The 23208-nt window shown below is 44.8% G+C and overlaps 1 protein-coding gene across 5 annotated transcripts in view; it reads left to right on the forward strand.

The window, feature by feature from the left end:
* The window catches only part of SMOC1 (SPARC related modular calcium binding 1), a 127208-nt gene that overhangs the window by 96162 nt on the left and 7838 nt on the right, over positions 1–23208 (forward strand). For all 5 annotated transcript variants that reach the window (XM_066997741.1, XM_066997744.1, XM_066997743.1 and 2 more), the window contains exons 8-11: positions 4448–4640; positions 5510–5592; positions 9989–10094; positions 19636–19883. In XM_066997741.1, the coding sequence (XP_066853842.1) occupies positions 4448–4640; positions 5510–5592; positions 9989–10094; positions 19636–19883 (630 nt within the window). The remainder of the gene's footprint in view (positions 1–4447; positions 4641–5509; positions 5593–9988; positions 10095–19635; positions 19884–23208) is intronic.

The raw sequence follows: 23208 nt of genomic DNA on the forward strand, positions 1-23208 counted from the left end.
GATGGGAAATCTTCCCTGTGTCCCACCCTAACCATCCTCAGCATCCTTGCAGCCCCAGTGCTCGGTGTTTGGTCCTTTGGCTCTGCCAGCAGTGAGAGCTGTTACACATCAGGAGAGCAACCAGGGGAGGCCGCCTGGTCCCCAGAGCAGTGCTTCGCCTGCGTCCAGCCCCACAAGCTGAGCATGAGAGCTGTCAAGCCCAAGCCTTTGGTCAGAGGCTGCTAGGCGCCCTCCCTTCTCAACTTCGTAAGGTAAACAAACACCCCATCTCTTTAATAAACATCTCATTTATTAGACAGTCAGATGAGTCCCTTACCTCATCCATCATTTTTATTTTTATTGTGCAGGCGCTAGATGTGTGTTTGAGTGCGTATACTTAAGGGACCAGGAATGAGAGACCTTTTTATGAATCTGACCATGTACTTCTCAGAAGGCCATTACTAGGGGAAAATAGTTGCATAAATAATGTACAACTGCAGATGTCCAAACCCTGCTTTCCTGCAATAGCTCATGGCTTCAGAGACACTACTTTTAAAAATGTTTTAAGGAGTGTTAGAAGCAGTGAGGAGTAAGAAGTAACTCAAAGTTAGCATTTTAGAGCTGAGAAGTTAAAGTAAAATGTTTTTCTGCCAGTGATTCTCTCTTTTGTGTCTGCATGCACACCCTATCTTTTTGTGCTGTCACTGAATTTGTTGTAACCTGGATTTGCTGTCACTGAAAGGTTTTGCTGCCCAGCACCTGCAAGCTGGCAACTGTTACTCAGCTTCTTTGCTGATGGCTGTCATAAGTCAAAGCAGAGATGGCAGAAAATAAGGGAAGGCTGTTTATCACTCACTGATTTACTGTCTTAAATATTCGTCTCTCTCTAAATGTTTAATATAGGGAAAGGAGGAAAGCCTTTTCTCTGCATCTTTGCAACCCCCATTAACTGAAACAGGGAATGGGCTTTTAACTACCCTGCCCATGCAATAAAGATATGCTTCTTTTTGAGATGACAGTTTAATTTCATAGCTGGCATTAAACCTTCTAGCTTAGCCATAGGTTTTCCTTATCCTCCATAAACCTGGCCTTGGCAGCAACAGCGAAGTTTCCAGTAAGCCATCAGACTGGAACAGGCTGACTTGAGTGTGCTGGAGCCAGGATAGCATCTGATGGTCCTTTTGTTACCAGCGAGGCTGTCTTGCAGGGTCACGCTGCATGCGGTTCGTGCCAGGTCCCATACTAATACTAGGGAAGCTGTTGGTATGGATTTCCCAGCTGATTTTGCTGGCCGTTGGAATATACATCAGTTATTAATATTCATGTTTGTTTTGAAGGGAATTAAGAGCTGTTAGAGTGATAGCTTGGAGGAAAGAGCCTCTCCAGGGGCTGGTGCTAGTTAATACTCTCTTCTGCCTATTAGACATATGGCACCAAAGGAACTTTCCACAAGTCTGCCGTCAGAGCCACCATTTAATGTCAGCATAATTGCTGCTTTGATCCCCTCTAGCTCAGGGAAGATAGAGTTGATCAGGAAAAGGTTCAGAGGAGGAGCAACTGGATCAGCTGGGACTCTACAGCGTGTAGGAGATGAAGTAGGAATCCATAAAGCAATGAGAGGCGATGAGGGAGTGACTGCAGACTGATTGTTCACTGGCTCATCCTTCAGAAAAACTAGGGTAGGCAAACAAAACCAGTTGGAGCCAGGTTTAGATCACACCGAAGTGTGTGCTGTGTTCTACATACAACATGTAGTTGAGCCAAACACTCACTGCGGGGTGTTGTAGTCAATAAAAGTTTATGAGGAGGGATGTGGCAAACTGGTGGAAGTGAAAAGCCATTACAACTTATTGAATGCAAAGTCCTTCTGTTTCTGCAAGTTTCTGATCCATAAGTAGTCGAGACTGGAAGAATACAGGGGAAAATCAAGTATATGCTTTTCCTAGTTCTCTGTTCTCTAAATATCTGCTTTTGGCCACGACTGAAGATGAAACAGACAAGTTGGGCCTTTGTTTTGCCATAGTGTGGTTCTTTTGTGTTCTTCAGGGAGCAATGGAATAGATGGGAGTTGAGTAGTGGCTGCTTCTACATACATGCTAGAAAAGAGAAAAATCACATCTCCTTGCTATTTCAGCTGTACTGGTATGATTGTTAACGAAGGGCCACTGAAAACTGGTGACAATGGTGGGGTTTGCATTTTTATATCTGTTTAATATCAGCTGAACAAAACCTGCAAGATCTGTCCTCGCACACCCACTCAGGTATTTTTGTCCAGAGATATTTGTAGCGCTGGTTTTGCAAGACTCAAAAGACCTGAGAGATCTTGGTTTGAATTTGTGCACTCAGGAAGCTTTGGGGATTTAGATCGAAAAATTCCTGGAATGTAGTTCTGTCCAGTAGGTATTTTTTTTGTTTCGTTTTGCTTCTTATATAAAACGATGACAGGCAGGGAATTCTGGCCCCGGTTTTGCTTCGACAAGCTGCATGAATGCTCCTCCTCACCTGCGGCCCAAGGTGTAAGTTGCCACCGGGCAGCCCGCGGGGCCCCCTGTGATGTAAGTGGCTCGCAGGGAGCCTGCAGCCCTCTGCTCAATGGCCCCTCTGTCCACATGCAGCCTGGGAGCAGTCACGGGGCCTTTTTTTTCAGATGTGAAATCTGTCAGCAAAGTGAAGTCAGCTTAAATATCAGCTGAGGCTCGAGCTGCCTTTCGGTTTTTGTTGACTTTATCCCCCTCCTGCTCCCTCCCGATCGAGTTTCTCTCTGCTTGAGTCAGACTTGCCGACACTTAAAAGTTGGCGTTCTGTGTTTCAGTTGTGTGGGTTTGTGTGTGGCAGGCTTGAGGTGCCCTTGAGGAGAGGGAAACCCTGCTGGGTCTTTGAGGCTCCTTTTGGTAGGTGCTGCGGTTCGCTCAGAAACCAGCAGCAGTGCGGCCGGTACCCAAAGCACGCTGTGATGGGGGCGATGCAGCGCAGAACCACGGGTGTTTTGTGTGCTCCACCTGCTGCTACCAAGCTGAAGGGTGCGAGCGGTGAAACAGCACCCAGCCTGGTCCCCACATGCAGAACAAAAGCTCCTGCCTGACCTCCCACAATTTGTCACCAAAATATAAGATGTAACCGATGGGGGTGCAGGCAGGCAGGCAAAATACAGGGGGACAGCAAGCGCTGCTGTTTCTGTGCCCAGCCTGTCCCGGAGCAGGGTACTCAGGTAATGCTGTGGCTGCAGGTTCGCAGGATGAGCCCCTGGCATCACTGCTTGTCGGTGCTGAAACATTTTGTGTATTGAAAGCTGGAGGTGGTTCCTGGTTTTGACTTTTTAAAATGAAAAAAAGGAATAAACTGCAAGGGAGGGGAAAGCTAGGGAAGGAGAGAACTTCTGTTCCCACTTGTGGTTTTCATCGCTCTCTTAAGGATAACACTTAGCACTTGTGTTGTTTGTCTTGTTTTTTTGTTTGTTTTGTTTTTAGCCCAGACTTCATATGTTTTAATTCTGTGATCATCAGCTTTGACTGCTTTTCTGTCTTACATGCATGCTTTTTTTCCTCTCACTGCCTTTGGTGGTTTCCAAGGCTGAAGTCATTTTCCTACTCTTCAAAAGGCCAGAATATTTGAAGACTTCCAGTTGAGAACTTCTGGCTGTTGAGACAAATAGATCTTAGTATCCTACGGATACTCTGTGCATCTCTTACCCCTTTAACAGCTGGTCCACATAAGAGGCAGCAGCAGGGCACCTCTCCATGCTTCACTCCTCTGCAGCCGGTGTGGAAGAAGCAGCGTTAGGGCTGAAGGTGTTGGGCACCAGGCTTGGTGCATGTCATCTGTGTATTCTGTTCTCTGCTTGATGATGTCCTTGGAAATATTCTTTCCTGTGGAATAAGCTGCTGAGGTACAGGGTCCTACCTACCTCAGGGCGGATGGTTAAGAAGACAGTGTTGGTTGGGTGTCCTTGACTTTCCAAGTGGGAACCATTGTGGAGTGTGCTGGAGAGGTGCTGGCAGTGTAGGGAGAATGGGATATCCCACTGTGCGCCCCTCAGGTGCTCTATGTTCTGGATAAATTGGTGTTAAAATGGTACCGTTCTGCTCTCTTGGGCTCGTGCTGGAGGGATGATATTGAGAAAAAAGAGTGCACTGCATTCTGGAGGAAGAGACGGTGGGAGTAGGGCAGGCCAAAAACCTTGGTGAACAGGAACAGTCTTCTTGCTCTCCCTGGCTGGCTGGACATATAGCTGTCAATGTCTATAATCCCTAATCTTGTAGCATTATAATTGATTGTAGGAAGAAGTTCTCAACCCTCAAGTCTCTCGTTCCCTAGGGTGCAGGGATGTAGGCATGCTGGTGGTTTCTGAGAAGAAAAAGCACAAAGATCTCCTGTTGCGAAGGGTATCCCTGACTTGCTGAGCTGAGGAAGGTGATCTTGATTTGACTTTATTTCTCTGTTCCCCTCCAACCTCCCTCCTGTCTTCTAGAGAAAGTTCACTCCTGCGACCAGGAAAGGCAGAGCGCCCTGGAGGAGGCCAGGCAGAACCCCCGCGAGGGTATCGTCATCCCCGAGTGTGCTCCGGGAGGGCTCTACAAACCAGTGCAGTGCCACCAGTCAACTGGGTACTGTTGGTGCGTCCTGGTGGACACAGGACGCCCCCTGCCTGGTACTTCCACTCGGTAAGAGCTGTAAGCCTGGTGAGATGCCTGCCTGGAGGAGATGAGATATGAAGAAAATAGTATTGCTGTACCAGATAAGTTCCTACATCTAGAGCAGTGAGCTCTGTGCTACTGCTTTCCCTAGAGCTACCGATGCCTTATATGATGTGTTGATGTTGTTGAGTATCCTTAACTTATCCTTTCCAGTTAAGTATCCTGCAAAATAGCTTTTTGTTTTGTTTTCTGGCTTGCAGCTTTTTTGTGGTAGCAGGAGCCAGTCTTCTGCTCAAAGTACAGGTCATCTGTATGAGTTGTGAGAAGTGCCTGTGTTGCGTTATGCACTGCTTTATATTTCTGTGCTTATATTTCAGCCATTTAGATCCTGACCAGAACAGATTTAGAAGGCTTCTCAGTTGTGCATTAACAGATTTTAAGCAAAGGGTAGATTTGATCTTCTTGCTGCCCTGTATCTTAAAACTACTTGGGGAATATTTTCTCACTTGGGGGTTCAGAAACAAATTGCCATTCTGGAAAGCTATAAAAAACTGTCCGGTAGGGGCTGGGACCTAAACTTTGCTAGACACAGTGATTCTGCAAGACATGGACATTTCTGGAAGAAAAAGCACGATCTGTGCCCACAGTAGTTGGAAGAGGGCCTTGTGTTTTTTGTGGGTTTCAGTTGGTACTGGATTATGGAGTATGCTCCCACTCCTCTCTCCATGTCCTGTTGCTGTTACTGACTGTCCGTAAGCAGAGAGATGCTTGAGAATAACATTTCCTTTGCAGGTTTGTTTCCCCTGTAGTGAGCAGATTAGATGACCCCCTAGCAAGCACCTGATGACACTAAAGCTATATCACATAGTTTAGCATTGGATGTTCTTCTTTTTCAGCTATGAGACCCCAGTGTGTGAAAGTGATGCCAGATCGAAGAGCACAGAGGTTGATGATCCCTTCAAGGACAGAGAACTTCCAGGTCAGTGAGGAACAAAATCCTGCCTCTGTCTACTCCACTCATCTCACTTTGGGACACTCAAGAGGCCAAGAAGCCTCTTGTTGAGACGGGGGATTTCCCTCACTGTGCTTGTTTTACCATGGATTTTATTCTGTGTTATTTTGGATAACTTGGAGAGGCTGGGAGTGTTCTGGGGGCTGGTTTATTGCCTATCTGCCCTTCCTTTAAAACACGTCTGAGATCAGAATTGTAGGGAAAAGAAAACAACAAAAAAATGGTTGCGTGGAGGCCCCCTGGGGAAAGAATGTGCTTGGCATTTAAATTTTTATTTGTTTTTTTTAAAGCCTGGCCAGGACAGTATCCTTTCCATTTAGCAGGACTTTTCAGCGGCTTGATGGCCCTCTGAGCAATGGTGGACACAAATGTCAATTGTCAGTGGACCAACTGGCTCCCTGACCCTGCAGGGACTGGCAGGACAGTATTTGTGGTGCACTGAGGTCACTTAGTTAATGCTGCGTGCTTACTTATCTGAACTAGATTCCTTGCTTTCTACTTGGGGCTTACTTTATCTCCTACTGCTGCTTGCTTTCTGTTCATCTTTCTCCTCTTAACAAAATGACAACTCATAGTTTACTGTTTGCATATCTTATTTCTGTTGGGAAGAGGTGCTGGGCATAGGTGTCTGAGCAGCTCTTAAAAATGCCATCCTACCTGCCTGTGCTCTGCTTTTTCTTCCCTCTGCCTTTGTAAGGAGCAGAGTGAGGAGCCCTCACTGAGAGATCAGCTATTGCTCTCCTGGGTGGGGAACAGCTGCTCAAAAACAGAAGATACAATGGGTTCCTCTCCACCATGAGGGAGCACTGGAGACCAGAAACTCTGCAGAAAGAGCTGGTAACACTTCTCTTTTTTTATGGCTCTTTCTAGGACCAACATAAAGTGAGTTATCCCTGAGCAGGTTAGCAAAGGAAATGAGATTTGTTCCAGATTTTATGTCCACATCTCCTTCTGCTCTCCTTCTGCTGGCTCTTGACGTTGGGCCCCATAGCTCTCTGCTTAGCAGTGCTGCCCTCAGCAGGGCTCTCTACTATGCTGCTGCTCATTTTCACAAGTCATGTAGAAATTTCCTATATGCCTCCTTCTCACGTTTGAATGAAATTGGCCAATTGGCTCAAGTATTACTTTGGGGGGTGAGGGAAGGGGGAGGGAAACCAGCAGACCAGCTATAAGTGATTGCATTAAGGCTCATTTCCTTAGGAAATCATTGTAAAATAGAATAACCTTGGTTCCTTTCTTCTCCGTCCCCTTCTCCCCTTGCTTTACTGCCTTTCCCTGCATTTCCCCTCTGCCTTTCCCAGAATTCAGTGGAAATCCTTTACTTTGGGTCTCTTTCTTTGAGAGTCTCTGTCTGATCTCTCAGGAAGACAGAATGGTTTCTTCTTCCTTCTTCTGTGCTGCAGCTGGATGGGGCATAGGAACTACACGAGGCACAAGAGGACACGTGTAGGATGATCTGTAGCTTAGTGGTCTAGTCCCAGCATCAGACTCCAGGAGAGTTCCCCTTCAGCTCAAGCCACTTTTCTTTACCTGAGTGCACTTCAGCTCTGTGCTCGGATGTACGGTTCCTGTCCCTGATGGTTTCCATCACTAGAAATACGATGGAGAGATTAGGAGATGGAGGAGGAGAGTTAACAATCCTGGTTTGTCTGTCTGGAAGATGCTGTGCTCAGTTGTCTTTTGATGCAGACTTGAGGTTTGAAGGGACAAAAGGAAGACTCAGGGAACTACAGGCCAGTCAGTCTCAGCTCTTTGCCCAGCAAGATCATGGAGCAGATCCTCCTGGAAACTATGCTAAGGCACTTGGAAAATAAGGAGGTGATAGACAGCCAACACGGCTTCACTAAGAGTAGATCATGCCTGGCAAATCTGGTGGCCTTCTACAATGGGATTACAGCAGTAGTGGATATTGGAAGAGCAACTGATATAATCTACCTGGACTCGTGCAAAGCTTTTGACACTGTCTTCCATGATGTCCTTGTCTCTAGATTGGATTGACATGGATTTGATGGATGGACCACTTGGTGGGTAAGGAATTGGCTGGATGGTCACACTCAAAGAGTTGTGGTCCACAGCTCAGTGTCCAAGTGGAGATCGATGACAACTGGTGTTCCTCAGGTGTTGGTACTTGGACTGGTGCTGTTTAACATCTTTGTCAGTGGCATAGACAGTGGGATTGAATGCATCCTCAGTAAGTTTACCAATGACACCAAGTTGTGTGGTATGGCTGACACGCTGGAGGGAAGGGATGCCACCCGACAGGGGACCTGGACAGGCTTGAGAGGTGGGCCTGTGCGAACTTCATGGAGTTCAACAGTGCCAAGTGCAAGGTCCTGCATCTGGGCTGGGGCAGTCCCAAACATGAATACAGGCTGGGCAGAGAACGGATTGAGAGCAGCCCTGAGGAGAAGGACCTGGGGATGTCGGTGGATGAGAAGCTCCGCATGAGACAGCAATGTGCAACTACAAAAGGGTAGGTTTAGACTAGTTATTCGGAAGAAATTCTTTACTCAGAGAGTGGCGAGGCACTGGAGCAGGTTGTGCAGAGAAGCTGTGGATGCCTCACCCCTGTAAGTGTTCAAAGCCAGGTTGGATGGGGCTTGGAGTAACCTGGTCTGGTGGGAGGTGTCTCTGCCCATGGCGGAGGGGTTGGAATTAGATGTTCTTTAAGGTCTTTTCCAACCCAAACCATTCTGTGATTCTGTGATTGATTAGCTGTTCTTGTATGTAAAAATTCCCTAGTGAGTCAGAAGAGGCTAAGGTGGGAGAGACATGAGCACAAACTGTTACACACCTGCATGTACCCTCTTCACAAACTGTGTCATGGCTGCTCTCACAAGAGCCAGAAGAAAGAAGGAAGGAACGTGTTGCTTGCACATAGCAAATGGCAAGTTGCTAATTCCTGCAGACGGTGAGATGCTGAGGCCCCAGGGAGATGACTTCTAGCAAATGGTTTTTCAACCTTCTCATTACTGCAACAAAAAGCTCCTTTAAGTGAGTGGTCTCCTCTGGCTGCCATAGCAGCTTACCCATTACAATGCTGACATTTTCTGGACCATGTGCCAAACGAGTGCCGAGGGGTGTGCGTGTGTGTAATACGCATAATATGGAGACAGGCTAGGGACTGTTGGTTAGCTGTTGCAGAGAACAGAGCCTGTAATACTGCAAAGGAGGGAGTTTAGTCAGATCAATTTGCAAGCTGCTTTCAGCTGTCAAGGGATTATTGTAGGTTTCTGCTGCTCTGTTTGGAGTACACGTGCTTCTCTGCTTGCCTGGGAAAGGCAGAAAGTGTTAACATTGCTACTCATTACTAAGGCGATACTGTTTTCTGGTAATGCTCTCCTAGGTGAATAAACAGTGTAGTAAACAGTGGTTTTGGGAAAGAGAAGAGGTAAGTGAGGTGGTGATGGCTTTGGTGTCTAATCAGAGAAGACAACGGAGTTGGGAGGTGATGGGTTTGGGACAGTGGCTCTGGAGGTGATGGGTAGAAGTTAAGTATATTTGTTCTTTGGTAGGCTAGAGCAATTGTTACAGTATTAATATGGTAGTAAATGAAGCATGCTTTTCCTCCTTTAAAAAGCAAGAAAACTGCATAGCTTGCCTCATAAAGGTGAGGAGATGAAGATTTTTGTCTCAGTTCTGTCATTGGAGGCTGACAGGAGACTATGTCATTCTGAGTTTATAGCAGAAGGGAACTGGATGGCCTCAGGACTAAGTCATGGAAATGGTTACCAAGCTTGTCTTCAGCGCACTTTGTCCGATTCCTGCCTAAACCAGCAGTGACTGGGGTCTGTTGCCACGTGATGACTCGGTCTGACATAGTTCCCATGCAGCGTGGTCATGAAAAGAACTGAATTATTGTGGTAGCTCCCGGCAGGCAGCACTCTCTGTGCCTGAAGAGGAGAGTACAAGCAGCAGTGCTCATTTTGGCCCACGCTTTAAGAAACTTTAAGCTGTCAGTTAGGACCTCAGAACAGACGTGTTTTCAAAGGAAGATGACCCAGGAGGTAATGGGTTGTTTTGTAAACTTCTCTACAAGTGTCACCATGGGAACTCCATCTGCCAGGCCCTTCCAGCACATCCCTGTGGTTATGCCGGTAGGGAACTGGGAGAGGCCGTCCAGCCAACCACACGGCCTTCCTGCCAGATATTGTTGGTGACTGTGTGTGTGCTGGACAAAAGCTGCAGGACAAATTGCCATGCAGAGAAACCCACTGAGGGATTCTTTTGCCTTTCCTTAGGGACTGTGATGATGGCTGCTACGTTCCAAACAAATGAGGGGTTCTGGCTGATCCTTGCTGCAGTGCGTTAGGAGACCGGTCTTCTGTGTTCTTGCACTGAACTTCCTCTTTTCTTTCTACAGGCTGCCCAGAAGGGAAGAAAGTTGAATTTATTACCAGCTTACTTGATGCTCTCACTACGGACATGGTACAGGCTATTAACTCAGCGGCACCTACTGGGGGTGGGAGGTGAGTCCGGAAAGCACTCGGGCTGAACCCACCAAGGTGGCTGCAGAGCTGTGGGTGCCCGTGAGGTGGGGGCGGGAGGGAAAGGTGATGCTCTGAGCTGATTCCCACTGATCTGGATTGCTGGGAGACGAACTAATGCTGTGTCTTCAGAGGCTGCTCTGTCATGTCATCGTAGCCTGGGGTGCCTCCTCCCACCCCTCCTCCCTGGCAGCTGTTCCACCGTAAAGGTTAGTATAGCCCATTTGAAGTGTGAAATGAGAGCTCAGTGGGAGGAAGTGGCTTGTTCTTTTGTCCCCTGGTGCATGAAAAGACCTAATAAAATGCAAATGGATTGACGGAGGCCGTGTGGCCTAGTGGCTACCATGGAGAGTGAAGAATGTGAACAGAATCCTTGGCAGCACTAGCACTGCCGTTTTGCTGTGGGGCTGAAGCCCGTCTGCAGATGAGGAGAGAAGCTGTTTTCATGACCCTCCCTTCGGACCAGCTGCCTCTTCATCCTTCATGGAAGAAGCAGCAGGTCAGGCCTGTTGAAAGAGGTCGGCAGAAGTCTGCTTTTCTGGGGAACTGGAGAAAAGCTGAGGTCTTGTCTCCCCCTTCTGCTTGATGATAGGAAATCCCCTTAGTGCAGCAGCTGCAATGCTGCAGCATGCCATGTCTACTGAGAACAGACTGCGGTTTGAAAAGAAGTGCTGTATTGCCTTGATTAGGCAAGACTTCTATGGTTCTGGATTCCCCTGACTATAAAAGGGGACAGTGCTAGCTTAGCACGCAGGGATGCCACAACACATAATGTGCTCATGTTCTTCCGGGTGTAGAGATGAAGGAGGTGCCTCTGTGCGTGTTACTTCCAATGTTTTGAGAGTAATATTGGTCCCTTGCTCTCCTCTTTCAAAATGCAGAGGGAAGAAGCAATGCCATGTTTAAATGCTCAAGACAAAAACTTCCTGGGTGGCACCTTTGAGCCTCTTGTTTTCAGGATGGATTGCTTGTGAACCCATATGTTTCTAACTTTGCATTTGGACCTTGCAAATTGGGCTGGTGGCTGAGTGCCTGCACACGGAATATTCTGTAACCTTTTGAATTAGCAGTATATGCCTAGCACGTCTGTATTCATATAAACAGGATGAAAAATGCCCCAAGGATGGGAAATACGTCGTTCTCTCCCAGCCATAAGCATTCCAATGTCAATTTTGTGTAATTTGCATGGTTCAAATGCAGTGGGTAGGGGTGGCAGGAAGCCCTGGAGAGTATTTGATATTTATTTGGCATCTTTGGCACAGGGACTGAAACCCAGCCAATGTAATCATCACTCTTAAAATAAAGCTTAATATAAACCAATATTGTAGAGACCAGAGATATATGCCCCCACTGTACTTCTATAAACCCAGCAGGCTTGCTTCCTAATGTTCCCCAAGCTTTGTGTATTTCTCAGCTTTGAATAGAGGCCTTTCTGGCAGAATTTTTCACTGCCCAGCTCTTCACACAGTCATCATGTTGATTTATTTTCAGCTCCAGTGTCGGCAGCCCAGTTGCAAGGGGAAAAAGAAATCTTTTAGCAGTCTGTCCTTTGTAAGGCGAGAGACTGCTACCACCCAAATATTCTGCCTGCCCACAGCCATGATTAAATTCGGGAAACTGCTCTGGCGTAAACTTCCGTGTGCATCAGTTAGGGTAGGTGCGTAACCCAAAGAGGATGTGTCAAGATTTTCCATCCCACCATGATATGATGAGACCATTTATTTTGGGGAAAAAAAAAAAAAAGGCATTTCAAGGAATTTTAGATACTTAAATAAAAATTTAATCAGTACAGCTTTCATTTTGTGTGAGCTTGCAGAGCTGAGAAGCTGTCCCTGTGCAATGAATCCTGCTTTCCAAGTTTCCCAATGTGGGAAATGTCTGGAGTCTTCTCTTTAGGAACATCTGGAAGTTTACTAGGTGACCTAACTTCACTTTGGCACTAGAAATGAAAGTTCTTTTCCATGGGTATTTTGCCCATATGGCTAATCAACTCATTTCCAGGCTTAAGAACTAACAAAATATTTGATTTATGACAGTGCTCATCCTGTACCTCCCTGGCCCAGGTTTGCTGAGAAGGTGATGTTGAAAACGAAAGCAGGAGGTCTGTTTTTTCTTAATGTCAGCTGAGGCATTTGTGTTTGTGAGGAGAGCTTCACTTATCTCAGGCTCTTCTCCATCTTCGTCATAATGATGGCAGAACAGGTGCTGTATTTAAACATGTACTAGTTTCCTCTGTAGCTGACCTCTTTCTGTTCCTTTACAGCATTTTTGTTTCTTCTGTTCATTATTTCATCTTCTGGGGCTCTTTTAGAGGCTGAACAAATGAAGCTGGTAATCTAAAGTACTTTTAAAATGTATTATCAGCAAAGCTTATGCCCGTTGCAGAGGGAAGGCCAGGCAAACTTGATGCAAACAAGCTGTATCCCCAGGCCAGTTGTCCCCTTCTATTGTCCCATGTGTTTTAAGTGCAGAGTGGACGTTTTGGGTGTGTGGACTGAATGTAGGGCCTCACTTCCAGAATGGGGACGGAATTGATGCAGTACCCCAAACTGAATAGTTACGTGCATTGAACTCTGGATATGAGCTTGCAGTGTGGGGCTGTGGCAAAAAATGAACAAGTAGCAAGTAGGAGTTTTAGGTGTTTTATGGGTGTATTTCCATTTCTCCATGGCAGCAGGGAGATGTTACTGGCCTACAATATGAACCTCTAATATTAACATTAAAATAGGGAGCCAGAGAACAGCCTTGCCAAAGTTTTAAGGGCTGAAAAAGCCTAACAGTGAGAGTCTTGAGGAGTTCAGGCTTCCTTAGTGTATTAAAAGAAAGAAAAAAAAGGTTGAAAGATGATTACTTATAATCCGAGTATCTCCACAGGGACAAAAGCTCTGCAGGCTCTTTAGTCTTAACAGGGAAGAACATGATCAGCTGAATATAAACAAACTTGTGATCAAAATTTCTTTAAAGCGAGGGCATTTGTAAGGCAGAATGAAGTAATGAGGGAAGTGATGGATTCCCTCTCTCTAAGGCTTTCATCTTAGGCCTGATGCCTTTCAGAAAGACTTGCTTTAGTCAACCCAAGCTATGGTCTTAAAAGTAATTTGATTCACGTTCTGTGCCTATGATATACAGGAAATGAGATTAGATGACCCTACAGCCTTCAGTCTGAACCTGAATATGTGGAGTGAAAACATCCTGTGTTTGCTGAGCGTCTTCAAGACTTTACCTATATGTGCTGCAAAGCTATCCATGGCATTGCAATTAGTGTGTTATTACTTTTTCTTTGGGGGGAAAGGAGGAACATGAGGAGAAATGATAGAGATCTGCCTTTAGAGCACTACATAGAGCTGTGCTAAACTGCACACTTTATACTTGGCACACACGAAAACAATCTAGTAGCAGCAAAGTGAGGCTGTACAATTTGGATTGCTGCAGGCAATGTAAGTAAAACCTGATAAGACCTTTTTTTTTATTGGGCATGCTTAAAACAACCTTGTAATCCCTTATAGGTCTTGTCTCGTTTAAGCAAGTTCAAAGCTATTGACTTTAATTGAGTTACTCTTGCTTTACAATAATGTAAATGAGATGAGAACTTCCCTTCCTCGTGGCCCTGGTTTATATTACAGCAAAATAGCCAAATAGACTTCATTTAGACTTTTGAAACAGAAAATCTCTGGTAAAATTCATTCTTAATTTTAAGTTTATGTAATAACTCCAAGGCACATCTTGTTACTGTATGTTTTCAAAGTAATTAAGGGAGCGCTTGTAGGAAATGAGTTTATTAACCAGTGTTTGGTATCCTTTTTGAAAAGATGCATAGTTGAAATTGTTCATGTATAAATCCTATATAATAGGAGCATCACTTTTTTTTTTTTAACTTCACTTTAGTACATCTTATTCTATTTTCTAAGTCAGAGAAAATAAAATGTGTGGCACGCTCACATCACATGGGGTCTAAACTAGAATATCTCAAAGGGAATCCCAGCCTAGGTTTACCTGACCTAAGAAACTATTCCTTGATTCAGAATTTTAATTGCCCAAATGTGTGCACTATAGCTTGTTACATCATCAGCAAAAATATTAATGCCCTGTGGAGTTTTAGGTTAAAAGGACAGCTTACAACAGCCACCCTTATCATGTAACCTGGTAGCTGTGCCCCTTCATTTTAAGTTGCCAATTATTTCCCATGTAATAGCCCTAAAATGTACTTCAGAAAATTGCCCCCAAGGTTCCCTTTCATGCTGCAGTTGAGCAGTTTGAAGCAGGCTCAGTAAAGCTCAGCACATCTCTGGGGTGTTCTGAAGTTGCACCGTGTTTTAATAAAGATTGACACTTTCAAACAGTATGGGGAAGTTAATGCCCGACTCCTGTTGCAATTCAATGGACGTTAGATATGAAATTCTCTTTATGCTCCTATGGAAATCCTAGCCTAATTAAAGATATGAGAGAGTTCATGCAAGAGGAGGATCTTTTAAAAGTCAATGAGGAGTGAAGGGAGCTGATTTTTAAACCTTCTAAATGATTTATTCCACGATCTTCAGAAAAGTTGTGTTCAGAATAATGTTTCATACACAACTTAGCCGGAGGGAGGAGAGAAAGAAACTGAGTCTGTAACAGGAAGATAGCTTCAGTTTTAACTGTAGAGGAATTATGCATTCCCCATAATGAATTTGGACTGTGCACTAACCTTTTGTTTAGTCTGAACACAGCTTATTTTTTTGTTAGCTTCTCGACTCTTTCACTACAGGAAAGGGAGAATAAGAAAACAAACACACAATCCTTTTCACAATTTCATTAAAGTAATCTTCTTTGATTCAAGCCATGTTCCACGGTTAGGACTTCGAGCTTTATGAGAGAGAACCGCAAAGAACAACAAAAGGGAGCAGAGCAAGAAGAACCGTGAATTTTACCTCAGTTTGTTAAAATCTTACCACTTCCCACTACTCCCCCTAGGAACCTTGGAGGGCATCATCAGTGTTCTCATGGGCATTGGCTGGCAAGACCAGCCCTAACATTTCTGTAGCTTCCATCCATCCTTCATTCAGCAACAGCACCAAAGCAAGGCATACATCCTTGCAAGCTACTTTCAAGTCTTAGAAACTTACAGCTTTAAATCCTGTAGGCTTCCTGACTACAAACATACCTTATGTGTTAGGGAGCTGGACTAACTTTTTTTTTCTACTCCGTTGCTTCTGCTAGTAGCTTCTCACACATCAGTGTACCTTTATCCTGGAATTAGCTCCATTTGGTTTATAGTCCCTGTTTGCAGTCTGTAGTTAGGTGATGTTAGTCTGGTCTTAATCCCCTTTCCTCCTCCCGCCTCAGCCATTCTTGTTGCTGAATAAAGTTTGTATTACAAAGGAACAGGTTCTCTAAAGATCTTCAAACAGCTGATCATCTGCTGGGAACTTAGAGCTGGAAACCTTGCTTTCTCCCAGAGCAGTATTTTGTATTTGGGTTTTCTGTCACTGCAACAATATTGAGTGTGCAGTTGCATGCAGCGGGGCTGCACATGGGCAGAGCGGTGGCTTTGGTAGGAATGGACTTCAGTTAGTAAAATTTAGTGGGGCATATTAAACTTTGATGGTACACTCCTATGGAGGATAACGTGATTGCACACTGTACATGGTTTGGTATGTAAGTAATATCTGACATTGCTGCTCTCCTATACTCTAAACCTATACCTATACCTAAACCTATACCTCTATACCTACCCTTCCTTCCTTCCTGCTCCTTCCCACTCAGTTAACCCCTCCTTTCTTGCTAGGGAGCCTCAAGGGCTGGAAAGCATTATAGACTGCATGCAAAGTGCATGTTCAAGCTGTCTAGGTGGTATTTTGGCATATTCTTCTCCCTCTGCTCCAGAATTTAGTACAGCTGCAAAAGCACACATCCGTGTTTTTTCATAGCCTCTTTGCTTTTTGCTTGTACCCCAGTTAGACCAGATGATATAAAGGTGTTCTGTGGCAGCATCTCAGCTGGAAAATAGTAGTGTTAAAAGTAGTAGTACGTTAACCCAGGTATGTCCAGGCATTAGCCACCTAAGAAATAATTATTCTCCCATGAGGGAACTGACAGCATGTTACACAGGAGGAGGAGCAAAAGCCTACGTAGAGAAGGTTATTTACTTGATGCCGACAAATTAGTTAGTAAAGCTGAATTAACAGGTTCCTGTCCTAGGCTGTTAATGACAGACCACTCTTCTCTTCCCTGGTAGGCTGTGAGTGGCCTTATGCTGCATAATGGAGCTAAACTTGCTGGCTTTTATGTAGTCATCATAAGAAGCCTAAGAGGTCTATCTGCATTTTTGTAAGGGTCTGTCTTTACTAGATCTTATGAAGCTGTTACCGCACTGCCGTGAGAGACTGGAGTTCAGTGGATTTTCATGGGACCAGTGTTAGAGCAAGAGATGGGAGTTGGGAATGTGCAGAGCAGTTTTATTCTCTCTTGAGTTTTCTGATTCCTTTGTGGTCTGAATGAGTGGAGATGCAGCCCGACAAATTAGGTTTGCATCCAAGAGCTGATTCGTTTCTCTTGGAATAGCAATGGAGAGGCATTAGAAGGAAATTCCCCAAGAATACACGTGAAAACTCTCCCCTGGCAGAACACTTTGAGCCCCCAGATATATTTCAGCTAATCCAGCATGTATGGTTGCTGCCATAGCACATCATCAAAACTAGGTGGCTTAGAAATACTGTGAAGTTGCATCAACGCATATTTCATGGATGGAATATAAGTGTCTTGCGTGGGCAGCCATCACAGTCAAAATATTTAGATAGGGTGTTGTAACCTCGGCCTTCTTAGTGTATCGTGTAATTTCACAATTCACCTAGGGAAATATGGCCAGCCTGAGATGATGTGGATCCTCTGTGTCCGTCCTGTGCTGGGATTCTGGATGGCCATCAGAAAGGGCAGGCAACCAACTCAGGAACTGCAGTACTGGTAGGCCAGCCAACGGGAAGCGGTAAAAACTCAGTAATGGCTGTGTCTTCCTTCCTCCTGCAGTCACAGCAGTTAAACTAATAAAACTTCAGCTCCATTAGCATGCTAGAGCTGGGTATGAGCACTCAGCGTGTTTGTAATGGCTAGGACTGATAAATCATCACCTCATGAGTCAATGTATTTGTATTAGCCTGTGGATTGCCTTGGTTTTCTTTATGGAAGTGCTGGAGTGAGCTATATTGCCTCTTCTGGTAACTCACAAGAGCTCCTCTTTGGTGTATTTCTGAAAAAGAAGGCACTTTTAAGTCCTGCTGCCGAGTGTCTCTTCAGCAGGTAGAGAGGAGCTTGCATTTCTGTCTGTTGTTTTTCCAATGCTGGTGCTAGGGATGCTCTGCCCTTTTCTCTGTTTCTGTCTCTCCAGATCTGCGCCTTCAGAAAAAGGTTAGGGCAAAGGGCAGGCCAACGTGTGGACCAGGGGAACCTCACATGCAAAAGCTTGGGTTGTATTCCTATGTCGGAGCAAAAGCAGAAGCTCCTCCGTTGCAATACAAAACTTCTGGTTCTTCCCTGTGGCTGTTGGAAACACGCTAGTCTTCAAGTGATAGCCAGCTCGCTTCCAAAAGGGAGAGAGGCCAATGGCTGTGTTTATAAATGTCATAAAAACAAGCCACAGGATGTGTTTTTATTCTCTCCTGTCATTCTGGTCTTCACATAGAGTTTCAAGGCTCTAAAAAATCCAGGCACTCCCTTAGCTTCCTGGGGAGATTTTTGCAACTTCTGCTTGTCCATAGGTAGCTCCAGGGGCTTGCCTTGTGTTTTGGCTCCCAAAACGAAGCCAAATTTATTCCCAACCTCTTCTTTCTCCCCCACAGTGTTTATCCCACTGTACATTGACCAGATGCTGCAACTGAATGCCAGGCTGCTTCTCAGCTAAGAATTAAGTGATGAAGGAGACATTCTCAACGAAAACCTTGGGAAAAACGTGCAGTTTATTTGCCACTCCCCAGCGTGTGTTTACTTTTGGGGGGGATCCAGATGTCTCCGGGTAGGGGCTACCTTTCATGCTAGTGATGTAAATTACCACGGCTGTAGGTTGGAATTTTTATTTTTCAGGTTTGGTAGCTGCATTTTAGAGGAAGAAGCGGTCCCATGGGAAGGTCAAAAGGATTTTTGCCCTTCTGGTACCCAACGAAGAAATCTTCAGTGGCCATTTAAATATATATCTTACCAGTCTCTGAAATAAGCTTGATGATGGTCTTAAAATCTATTTTATAGCAGACCTTAGTGAAATTGAACCTTGGTTTGTATTTCCCCACCAGCTCGAGTGCCCAGAGCTCACACCAGAACCTGGCTCCGTGCAGCACACAACTGTCCCTCTCTCACTGCTGAGGAAGGAATTAGGCAGCAGCTGGAGGTGTCTCCTGGAATAAGTCAGGGCAACCAGTGCCAGTGTAGCATGTCTGACTGCCTGTCAACTAATTTCCATGCACTGAAATGCTGTACGCTTGGGAGGAAAAAGGCTCAAGTCTCAGCATCATTTCAGCTTGTTCTACTCATACGTTTATCACATGGAGAAAAGACGGGCTACCTTAGTGCAATTCTTAAAAATACTTCTTTAGAAAGGGTTTCTTCCCTGGTTCTTTGTATCGCGGACGAATAACACCCTTCCAGCTGCTGCTGCAAAACACCCGATACAGTGTAAATAGTGTAACATAATAGTGGCTGTTCAGAAATGGCTTGAGGTTGTATGGCGGCATTCTCTACTCATGCATCTTCAGCTGTGGCTGTTCCTCCTCTTGTCCTCCTCCTCCACTGATATTTTTTGTTATTGTCCACAGAAAGAAAATGTGAGCCAAATAACGTCAAACTTGTAATATCAGAATGAGTAAGAAATGAAGCAAACTGCAGTTGCCAGTTCCGTAGTATTACTTTTAATGGATTTGTGGTGCTTGTCTGCTGTGGAATTCTTGTGTATAAATCAACCATGTGAAAAGCATTAAATATGCTGGAAATACAGCACAGGAGTTCAGATCATATAAATAGATACAGCAAGAATGTTGCATCCTGCCAAGGACATTTTCAAATAATGAATGTGTCTTGCATTAAATTAATTTGTTCCCTTTCTGAAGCCTGGATGTTGATATCACAGAAACTACCATGATAGCTAGTACTCATGGTTCTGCTGTTGGTAATTTGGATGGGAGCCCAAGGGTCAAAAGGACCATGGAGACTGCCTTTTGCCCTCTAAAGGGAGATCCTTCTGGGATTAGGCAGAGTTTCAGCAACTGGTGTGAAGAGAAGTGTAGTAACTGAGGGTATCAGTCTCCAGGAATCTCTTGGCACCACTTGTTAATGCTAAAGGACATTTTTAGAAAAAGTTTTTTTTTCTTTTTTTCCCTCTCTCTCTCTCAAAAGAGCTCAACTAAAAGGAGATTGTAAGACCTGTGTGTTTATGCTGCTTTAAATATGGCATAGTGTGTGCCTGACTCACACTCTGAGTGAGCGGATCTGGCTCTTCAGCATCTGCCTGACAGTGTTGGTGAGAGCACCCACTTGTCAGGGGCCTGTGCTTCCTCCCTTCCAGGTTCTCCGAGCCAGACCCCAGCCACACGCTGGAGGAGCGAGTGGTGCACTGGTACTTCAGCCAGCTGGACAACAACAGCAGCAATGACATCAACAAGCGGGAGCTGAAGCCCTTCAAGCGTTACGTGAAGAAGAAAGCCAAGCCTAAGAAATGCGCCCGACGTTTCACTGACTACTGTGACCTCAACAAGGACAAGTCTATCTCCCTTCAGGAGCTGAAGGGGTGCTTGGGAGTCAGCAAGGAAGGAGGTGAGTGCCTTTCCTTCCCCATCCTGTGAGAATAAAAGACTGATGTGGAGTTACGTTCAACTCAGGAATCAGTTTTCCCCCCAGGTGATTGAAAAGTGCCACAGTTTGCATGGGAAAATGAGAGGGATTGATATCCTGTCTTGTAAATATAGTTCATTATTTACTAAGCTATGTCTTAAAGTCCTTAACACAGGCCTTTGTGCTAAGCACTATACAGATACAGGGCAAAAATTTGAGCCTTGCTCAGTACCCGGCTTGTACTATAAAAGTCCTTGGAAACCATAGTTCAGACCAGGTCCTTTCTGAGTAATACACTGCTGACAGTATTTTGTTGCCTCAGCCATATAGGTTGGATGGTGTATGAGCCGGCACAGACCCAGTCCTTCTCCAGAGACCCTGTTGACTAACAGAAAAAATATTTATTTTCATTGCTAAATCCAGTATGCAGGAGAGTGGATGACGCACAGAGAACAACTCAGAAAGAAAGTGCAGAAATGTGTGTTTGCCCTTTTTCAGAGTTAAATTGAACTTAAAAAATCGGAGAGAAATGGGACATAGGAATAACTTTTTTCCTTTCTGTTCAATGCCTGAGCAACCAACCCACCCTCCTTCCTTTTCTTCCTTTCGTCTTCACCTCATCTGCTGTTGGGACCTGGACCAAACTGATATTTTTGGAAATTTTACAAATTGAAACTCTTCAACCCAAATTCAATAATTATCAGTCATTCTTGACTGTGGGTAGATTTGCTTGGCAGGAGAAGGCAAGCTGGAAGATTCCTGGGGACTAATTTCCTGTGCAGGTGTTTTGGCTGTGCGGACAGCTCTTGTTGTAACTAACCATCGTGCTGCTCGAGATGGATGGCTAGCTTTCTTTTTCTAGGCTTAACCTTTCCTTAGTCCTTTCCTCAGGTTTAGCAAGCGTGAGAAGGGAATGAGTGCATTTGAGTGTTGGGAAGTTGCCTTTTCCAGGTGCTTTGCAAATGTTTCAGTTATCATAATAAGGCTGTTGCATTATTTGTCAGCTGTGAGAAGCTTTCAGCTTCCTTAGCTCAGTGGAAGCTTTTTTCTTAGTCATTGGTACTTTACTGAGGAATGACATACCAAAATAGCAGTCCTGTTCCTTAATTTTATTACCTTCCCAATAAGATGAATATGCCAAATTAGTTTTATTGGTGTTTGGCCTGGAATAAGACTCTCTGGAATCTGCTGCCTTGGCCAACTGACTGTTCAGAATTTAGTTTATGGAAGGAGGGAAAAAAGGAGAGAAGGAAGAAAATGAGAATCTTTTAGCTCGAGTGAAGGGGAAAAGAAAGTAGCAAGGGAGACATGTTGTGAGTGCCTGATTCCCACACTGTTTGCTGAGAACACAGCCTGACTTCTCATGGTTTATTACATTGTATGAGGACAGAACTGTGTGCAAAAAAGGGCTACGACCTTTTTTTAATCACATAGCTCCACATACCGAACAGAGGCCTGATAAGCCTTGAGGTAAACGCCTAAGTTTTGTGGAAGGAAAACTCTTAAAGGACTAGAGGTAGCTGAAGGACGACGAGGGCTAAAAAGCAGTAGAGGAAGCCAGTGCAGGGAGCAGATACCAATGTGTAGGAAAGCATGTGAGTACTCTAGAGGTGCAGCTTACAAATTTGTGATAGATCTTTTTAGAGGAGTCATGAATTTGTGAGGAGTCATGAATTTGTATTCACAAGAACCTCTAGCTCATCTTTTCTCCAACATCCTCTTATTCCAAAAGATGGGAGCATGCAATCATCCAACTAAGTCCATGTGTTTCTTCTCTGTGTTTCTTTCTCTATGCCATGGCCTCCGCACATCTGCTTGGGCTGAGGTCACTGTGGGTTGAAGCCAAGAGCTGGTTGGGAAGCTTTTTGATGACGTACTTTCTGTTGTAAACTGCCAGTCAGATGAAACCAAAACTTCTCACGGAAATGTTTGTTTCAACAAAAACTTTGTTGGAAAGGTTTTTCTGGTCTGGTTTTGCATGAGGGAAGAGTTTGAGGGATGTAAGAAAAGTCACCATTTCCAGCTGATATACTTCATTACTAACGAACTTGCCTCAAATGTTCCGAATCATACTTGGTATCCAGCAGCATAAGGACTAGAGCAAGTTGGGTCACCACTCCAGGTGAGCATGCTTCCTGCTAGGTAAATTGAACACTTGTACTGATTTTGAAAATAAAGCTTAATACAAACTTTGTAGGGTTTGGGATGGTTAGAAGAACAAATGTTAAGGCTTCTGCATTTTTGTCAGCTTTTGATTTTTTGTGACCATTTCCATCCAAAAATGGAAATGGTGGTGCTTGGTGGAAGCACAGGGCATAGATAAATCAGCACTGTTGTCTGTCTCTTGGCTAATAGATAAACAAAACAGAAAAGATTTCTTGGAAAATTTCTTGGAAAAGATTCTGGAAGGATTCATCTAGGATGTTCATGAGGACAAGACTGACTCTGAGCTCTTTCCAGGTTAGGATCAAATCTGTCTAAGGTGCATAGTTCTGTCGTTCTTCCTCTTCTCAGCAGGTTCTTGATTCCTGTGGTCTCCTAATGTGTGGGTGCTACCAGTCATTGGTTCTACTGTAAGGAAAAGAGCTGTCCAGTCAGCTAGAAACCATTCCTCTTTTCCATCCTTATGACGACCCAAAAAGCTGCTGGGAAATCTGCGAGGTCTGGTGGCCACTTTGCACAGCTCTTGCCCCTCTGCTTAAACCAGATGCGTTTCTATCAGGAGCAGCTCTGATGGAGAAATGCCATTCCTGGCACTCAGAATGGGGTCACCACAAAGAGCCAGCCTTTGAAGGCAACCGTCTGTGCCAGCAGCGCAATTCAGAAATGGGATCAAAATGTCTTAATTAAAAATGGGGCATGTCACTTTCCACTGGAGCTGAGCAAAGACTACAGAAAGAAGGAAAAATAGTGGACAATTTAAACAGCAGAATTAATTCAGTGCTGTGTGAGACCCTTCTAATTGGTATCTGCAGAAGTGACTGATCCTCTTTGTGCCTGGGGAGACCTCTGGGAATGAAGATACTCCATCACTTATGCAAGCAGCTGTGTGGGAACTGGTAGCAAGGAGCAGTCATGTGGGAAAGGCCTCTGAAATGGCAGCGGTAGGAAGCGATGACAGTCTGAGAGGCTCTGAGAAAACCGTAAAATACCATTTGCTGTATATAGCCAGGCAGTGGCTGAGTTAACAAAACTGAAATTCAGAGTACAACTAATTGTAATTAAATGTAGATTAGAATGTAAACAAGCTGCACTGGTTCAGTGCTTGGTTTTGTTTGCCTTGTTGAGATATCTGCCTTTGGAGCTC

Source organism: Anser cygnoides, chromosome 5 (genome assembly GCF_040182565.1).
Source record: "Anser cygnoides isolate HZ-2024a breed goose chromosome 5, Taihu_goose_T2T_genome, whole genome shotgun sequence".
Lineage (NCBI taxonomy): Eukaryota > Metazoa > Chordata > Aves > Anseriformes > Anatidae > Anser > Anser cygnoides.